Here is an 8,188-nt window from a genome sequence, read left to right on the forward strand (position 1 = left end):
TAGGCCTGCACGATTAACCGCTATAAAATGGCAATCAAATGGCAATTTATTTCTTATCAACTTTGATTTTTTTTTAAATACACGTTACACAAATCGTGGCAGAGAGTCGTGATTTCAATTCTAAGCTAAAAAAATCATATTTTCCTCCAAACCGTGCAGGCCTAGTCTCACGCACCTTCAACACAACACCTGGTTCTTCTACTTTATGTGTTTACTTTGCTACAGGGACAGAATAAGGATCAAACCCGTGTGTTGTAATTTTGTTTGTTTTAAAAATGCAATTTGGTTGATTTAATTTGTGACACATTACGTATGTGTGTGTGTGTGTCATAATATAGTCCTTACTTTTCAGTGGACAACATTTTATTGACCTGAAACCTTGACCTTGACCTTGAGGAACATGCTTGTAACTTGTGACTTGTGAAATTGCACTTTCGTCTTCTTATAACATGATGTAGTGCAAATGCTTTGTTACTCCCCTCCACAAGTACAAGTTTCACCGTATCTGTAGCTTCATTATACATATTCCTGGAGACTTTCACATTTCCTCCTAAGCATCTTTGTTACTCGTTACTGCAAAATAAAATCAGAAGAAATTAGACTGCAGCAACAGCATCATCGCTCCTAGACTGTAAGTTGGTTTTTCTTCCTGCTGGAAGTTAACGGCCGCTCCGTTCCTGTTGGTGACATGATGCAGCTAAAGAAAAAGAGGATGGAAGCACGGGCTGCAGGCACGCCAACGTGACAGCTGGTGATCGCCCCGACGACCGTGGTGAATGGGGGGGCTGATAAAGATAATGTCACACACCTGTGGCTGTATTTGCATAAAATGATGTTGTACTGGAGTGTTGGATTCTTCCTTCCAAAAAACGAAAATTCTGCTTATGTTTTTCTCTCAAAATGTGCCGTGTCGGGTCCTTTAACTTGAGGGAACTGTGCCTAGAAAGTCCTGGGGGGGGGAAACAACTTTGAATTTGACGTTTAACGCTTGTGTTATCTTCCCATCTACCAGGAAACCTTCTGTTTTTCTGGGTCAAAATTTAAATTACAAAGTTTTTTAACGTTTGTCCTTTTCCCTGACGTTTTGGTCACTTTTCTCAATGTTTTTGAAGCTTTTCCCACGTTTTTTTTAAAAACTTTTTTCCTTCTTTTTTTGTCACCATTTCCAAAGTTTTTGTTGATATTTTCTGCACTTTTTGATGTTTTTGCTGTTTTTTTCCCCAACGTTTTAAATCTTTTTCCAACATTTTTGTCATATTTTTCAACGTTCTTTTATGGTTGTTTTTTTCTCCGAATGCTATACAATTGAATTTTAAACCAAATGCAGACACTGAGGCAGAACAGTTAAAAGAACAAAGGCTTTACTACATCAATGTTTGACTGAACAGGCAGAATAATCCAGAGGAGCGAGGTAGGCAGGTCCTAAACAGACCGTGGACCAAAACACAGGTAGAAGACTCCAGGCAGGTGCACATAGGGGAAGTTACACCTCCAGGGATTGCAGTGATTAAGCACTGCACAAAAGCACGGAAAATATTTTCACTAATGGCCTGAGGACATGCATCTGCCGCGAGAGAGGATGCACTTCCTGCAGCAGTTGAAAAAGTTCAACCTGTTAAAGACAATGAAGGTGCACTTCTACAAAACCACGTCTAGAACCTGAACATCTTCAGGTTGTGAAGCAGGCAGGAAAGACATAGACTGGTTGAACCCCTCCCCTCTGGCAGGACAAAAAAAAACAAAAAACCTCTCGACACAAAACATTAACAAGGCCCAGGACCCCCCACCAGGACCCCCCACTGACATAGACTTTCATTAAAAAGATTATTTTGTGTGTGTGTGTATGTGTGTGTGTATATGTGTGAATCACATCCAGCACGATTCATTGTTACATGTTCTCCTCTTTTCATGTGCTAGATTCCTACTCTCTCTACTGCTGGGAAAATGTGTGTGTGTGTGTGTGTCACCAGTGACTGCTCATTACACCACCGTTCCCATTTGAATACTCAGAGGATAGAAGTGTCCCTGAACTTTATCTGAGTGTCAAGGAATCTCTTGTTTTGACTGTTGGGCATTTATTAAAATGAGTTCACACAAATTCACCTTTTATCTTTTCCCAGTCCTCTTAAAAGAAGCCTACGTTTGTATTTTCAATTTTCACCATCCTTTGCATATCAAAGGCATTTAAAACAGACATCAAAAACTCTACCTCTGCTAGTCGCACTTTATCAGTGCGAACCATAAAGTTGTGGAATATCCTTTGGAGGTAATAGAAAGATCCTCCTGAAGGCCAACATTGAATTTGAATAACAGAGATTAAAGCTGAATTTCCTGGCAGCAGTCTCACGTAGGCCGTGACAGAGAGTCATGATTTCAATTCTAAGCTAAAAAAATCATATTTTCCCCCAAACCGTGCAGGCCTAGTCTCACGCACCTTCAACATAACACCTGGTTCTTCTACTATATGTGTTTACTCTGCAATAGGGACAGAATAAGGATCAAACCCGTGTGTTGTAATTTTGTTTGTTTTGAAAATGCAATTTGTTTGCTTTTATTTGTGACACATTACTTATGTTTGTGTGTGTGTATTATAATTTATAGTTTATTCCTTGCTTCTCAGTGGAGAACATTGTATTTACCTGAAACATTTTAGCTTTGAGGAACATGCATGTGACTTGTGAAATGAGTGTGATACAAGGCATTGCTTTGACAGAAAGAGTAGAGTTAGTCAAACACATGTAAATGTCTTCCATATCTGAGATGGTCCTGTTGTAAGTTGAAGCGTTGATGTGAGTGACAAGAACAGCCATGACCGCGATGGGCTGGATGAAGATGTGATATTATCTGGTGTGTTGTTCTTAGTGTATATAAGGAGATGACTTCCTCTGCTTCAACAGGCTTTCACCGTCTCACTGAAGAAGGTAAGACCTCTGCTACTATTCATTCTAGAAAGATTTCTCCAATGAATATCACTTACAGAATACTATTTTATGACATGTTAGATCAAAGACTGGAAGTCATTCACCTGCTAAGAATTCTAACCTCAGGTTGCTGATCAAAATTGACAGAAAATCACTTTAAAATGTTTGGTTTGCTTCTGTCTTGTGTGTGAGGTCGCTGTTTGTGATTGGCCGAACCTATCGAGCTGCAGGTTAAAACAGCAAATCAACCTCTGAGCGACTATAATAATTAGTGGGTGTTAATTATAGGGTTCAGAAACCAAATGCAGACACTGAGGCAGAACAGTTAAAAGAACAAAGGCTTTACTACATCAGTGTTTGACTGATCAGGCAGAATAATCCAGAGGAGCGAGGTAGGCAGGTCCTAAACAGACCGTGGACCAAAACACAGGTAGAAGACTCCAGGCAGGTGCACATAGGGGAAGTTACGCCTTCAGGGATTTCTAACTTGTAGTTGATGGTGTGAAAGGGTTAAAGTAACTGTTGAGCTGGTGAGGTAATGCTGTGTGGATGCCAGGATTGGTGGGAAAGTCTAAATGTTATCTGGTGGACAGGCGGAGAATGGCAGGTGTGTAGGGTTCCTCAGAGATGCATCGTGGGCCTCAGGGTAGTGAGGAAGTGGCTGGAGACAACTGAGGCAGATGTGACAAAAAACTATTTAATTCAACCAAATGCTTCTTTTTAAGTGACACTGTCACAGCTGCACAGCTGCCCAGGGGTTAGTTTACAACAAGAAGACTCCTCTCTGTGTGAAGTTTGCATGTCTACCTGTGTTAGTGTGTTTTTTTTTTCCGGGGCGCCCACAGTCCAAAGACATGCAGGGTTAGTTAGTGGGTGACTGTGAATATGAGAGAGAATGGTCCATTTGGTGTACAGCCTTTATAATTTTCTTACCATACCTTGGGTAATATACTAAACCCTGAACTGCTCCTGTTCCATAAATGTGTGTGAATGTTACTTTCATTGGAAGTCACTTTGGATGAAAGTGTCAGCAAAATGAAAAGTAATGTGTGTCTCATTTCTACTACAATTATTTAGTGTGCCGATGTGCTGCAATAGCAGCAATCGGCGCAATGACTATTATTGCCCATACTTATTATTATTCTTCCGCCAGATTTTCATCCTGCTACTAGTCCCGGAGCGTTGCCAACACGCGCACACAAAATACATCAAAACGTGTGTAATGATCGGGAAGGGTGTGCTATGACTTTTCTAAGAGATTTGCCACGCGGTTTTCACGAAATCGGCAAAAAATGGCAAAACATTTCTCATTAACTTGAATGGGAAATGTTCGGGAAATCGCTCAACATCGCTCAAAACGCCCCCCTCTTTGGGACCGTGCTGTATTGCCATACTGGAATGTAGAAACATGATTAAAAGTTTAAACCGAAGACAAGACTTTGGCGTTTATTGGGCTGAATGGGCATTCAGATATCAAGCACGGTTTCTTCCAAATCCCAGTTTACGTATCCTCCAATTTTCAGACCGTCTCAGATTTTCCAATGTGTGTGTATGTGGTGGAATGTTGAGAGCTAGAGTGGAGGACAGAGTGGGGAGATTAAAAAAATCATCTTGGTTCTCTCTCTATAACTTGCTCCCACACAGTTTTTCATGGACAATTTATATATCAAAACGTAGGTATTCTTGTCTAGTTTCAGCCAATATGCTCATGTATGCGATATGAATTATATTTTTTGCTCAGCAACCTTTCAAATGACAAGAGTTCCCAATCTTCCTCCATTCACTGCCATGTTAAACATCGTCCACATTTCTGAGCAGAACGCAGAGCGAAGCACTTTTTTACACCACTGATACGCCCACATTTATAAGTCTATCCACATACATTTTATATCAATACGTTCACAAAGGCCTTCTGGTGCCCACAAGAACCTTATTTTATTGATAACTACTATCCCTTTGATGATATGATAATTTGTTTGAGAGCTTGTTCAGTATCTGAATAGCTGGTGACACAGGTGCCAGGTGCAGTCGTTAACTGATTACAGATCAAAGAGATGACATCACAAAAATGAAAGGCTTCCTATTGGTCCTTAGTAACCAGGCAACCATACTCTGTATGTCTGTCTGTCAACATCTATCTGTCTCCCTCTCTCTCAGACACACACACAGACAGACACACACACACGTCCTAACGTCTTAAATAAGTTTTAAAAAGAAGGGTTAAGACACTTATTATTTGTGATTAAGTTTTATTGCTATTCGCATGTGCACCAAGTAGGAGGCACAGTGATAAAATGTCCGCGGAATTTTCTAGTTATCATCTTAACACATCAGCAGTAAATCCACTGTCCAACTGACCTTGTGTGTGTGAATCACGCCCAGCATAATTACAGTAACTGTTACATGTTCTCCTCTTTTCACTATGCCAGTTGCTTTGGATGAAAGTGTCAGCTAAATGTAATGTAATGTTTATGTGTGGACTTCCAGGGTGCTAAGTAGCTCATTTCTCCAATCATCAGACCATATAAACACATTAGTGGTAAGTCCATTGTTCAACTGTCTGTTGTGCGTGTATGTGTGTGTTTGTGTGTGTGTGTGTGTGTGTGTGTGTGTGTGATGTCCATCATGATTAATTGTTACGTGTTCTCTTTTCACCGTGCCAGTTCTCCACTGCTGGAAAAATGAAAAACCCAATCTTGGTTACTTTGATCCTTCTGCTGGGGATCCCACTAACGGAGAGTGCTAATGATACTGACGTATGTGACATAACACACTGCTCACATCTCGTCTACTACCTAATGTTTCTTCTATCTCCATAATTGTTCCTCAACCTTTTTTTGCTTTATTCGTTTTTCTTTGAAGTCATTTAGTAGTTTTTTCAGTAATTTTGGCGCATTTTCAGCAGGATTTTTTTCCTGCGCTGTTGACCCTTTTTTCAGCGATTTTATTTAATATCTTTGGTGCTTTTATTTATTTTTGATGCATTATTCAACATTTGTTCTTTTAGGGGGGGGGGGGGTTGTAGCTTTTTCTGCATCTTTGTTGCTTTTAATCTACATTTTTGATGTTTTTCTCATAGTTTTTGATGTATTATATCTTGTTTTGTAGCTTTTGTATTCAGTCTGATTGTGATGTACTGATTTGCACTGAATGTAAAAGACTGACAGGATGAATATCTGATTTCTTCTGTTAACAGTTCAAATTTGGAGATAGCGTTGCAATTGAGAGAATGTGTGGAGGTGTAACAGTCTACAAGCACTTTGCTATTTATGTGGGCCCAAGTACAGGAGTAGACGTCGGCCAAGGAGATAATGACATATTTCACAGGACAGGTATGTGTAGTAAGAATACGTGCAGATAAAATTATGCACATATATTGCCATGAGTTAGGGGACATGCCCATGTGCATGTACACATATGCAACACATGTAAAATGACATGATGTAATGGCTCCTTTCAGTTTTAAGCCATGAGTTTGTAGCCAGGAAATCCAGACCCAAATCTGAAAGATTACGGGTCTGGCATCAAGTAGTGAAAGTCGCCCACCTCGAGGGGCGGCACCAAGCACACATTTGAAAATCTCACCGCACGCAATTAGATAACACGACGACCAATCACAACAACACATGGGGTGACGTAGCCAGAGCCCCGTGCGCTTAGCTACCAGCGGAGCTAACTGGTCGATTAGACTGTTCAGATTGTCTCTAGCCCCGCCTATATCAGATACACCGATATGATTGGTGCAGCTCGCCTCCAAGAGCATAGTTAATTAGCAGCATTACTCGATGCCAGAGTAACTCGCTGAGCAAATTCTGGGTTGGAGTATTTTTTTGTCTTGAGTTGAAGTATTATAACTAAACCATTGTGTTACACAACGAAAGGTTGATAATCTGATAATAAATAATGATTACTGATAATCCCCCAAACTCCTCCTTTCTTTGAAGGCTGGTCAATAACCATTTCTGATGCAAATGAAAAGAGCAAATAAAAAAGCAGAGAAAAAAGCATTTGTGTCATGTTATATTTAATATATATAAATGTTTATTCTCACAAACAGGTAAAGGATGCATGGTTTCCGTGGCTAAGTTTGATAAACTTGAAGATGTGGCGAAAACGTCAAAAGTCTCAAAGGACAATTACCTCGATGATGACTACAAAATACAAAATAAAAAAGACTTCGAGGATCATATAAAAAAGGGAATTGAGGACACACGTGGAACCCGGTGCATTTATAGACCTGTTAAAAACAACTGTGAACATTTTGCTACCAAGATTCGCTATGGGGAGCCCCATTCTCAGCAGGTAAGTGACAGATTGAACTTCCAAGTGTGTTTATGTTTTATATTCCCATCCCTTGCATTAAGGTAACCCGTGGAGTTTTATTTTTATTTATTTTTACCACTAGTAGCACTATAGAGCAATGATTTCATTTCATGCATGTGCACTTAAGGCCACACAAGCATTTGGGCAACAAACTGCTGCAACACAGATTAAATACAACTCCGATCAGCTTTTTGAGGGATGTAAGGATGAAAATGTCCTGAAGGAACGTCCTCCATCCCACAATGAGCCAGCTCCACTTAAGGATTAAATATTTTAAAATTACCTATAGCATTATTTACTACCTTGTAACTGTAATTTAAACTTGCAGAGGGTGATGGTTGATGAACAATTCTTTATAACACAAACACAAAGTGCACAACACAAAGATAAAACTACTGATCAGCAGCCTCACTCTTGCTGAAGAATTGGATAAGTTTACACCTCCACGGTAAAGTTAATTAAAAAGAGGATTAAAAAACATCTTTTGGAAATGGATCTTAATGCCTTAATTCAAAGAATTTAGGAAAATACAACCTTTAAGGACACCAGTTTTCTTTGTGAATGAATAATGTTTCATAAATTTTAAAATCATGTTAAAATACAGGGGCATAAGTATACACCCCCCTTATGTTAAAATACAGGGGCATAAGTATACACCCCCTATGTTAAAATACAGGGGCATAAGTATACACCCCCCCCCCCTATGTTAAAATACAGGGGCATAAGTATACACCCCCTATGTTAAAATACAGGGGCATAAGTATACACCCCCTATGTTAAAATACAGGGGCATAAGCCCCCTATGTTAAAATACAGGGGCATAAGTACACACCCCTATGTTAAAATACAGGGGCATAAGTATACACCCCCCTATGTTAAAATACAGGTAAGTATACATAAGTATACACCCCCCTATGTTAAAATACAGGGGCATAAGTATACAC

General features: G+C 39.7%; 1 protein-coding gene across 1 annotated transcript; it reads left to right on the plus strand.

Annotated features, from left to right (window-relative positions):
- The first annotated feature begins 1,558 nt into the window (after nt 1-1,558).
- Nucleotides 1,559-7,289, plus strand: LOC116690975 (phospholipase A and acyltransferase 3). Its single transcript, XM_032518212.1, has 5 exons — nt 1,559-1,630; nt 2,898-2,921; nt 5,585-5,677; nt 6,118-6,253; nt 6,979-7,289. The coding sequence occupies exons 1-5, from the start codon at nt 1,559-1,561 to the stop codon at nt 7,287-7,289; spliced, it is 636 nt and encodes a 211-aa protein (XP_032374103.1).
- Nucleotides 7,290-8,188: the final 899 nt, after the last annotated feature.

This window comes from Etheostoma spectabile, chromosome 6 (assembly GCF_008692095.1).
Source record: "Etheostoma spectabile isolate EspeVRDwgs_2016 chromosome 6, UIUC_Espe_1.0, whole genome shotgun sequence".
NCBI classification, from domain to species: Eukaryota; Metazoa; Chordata; class Actinopteri; order Perciformes; family Percidae; genus Etheostoma; species Etheostoma spectabile.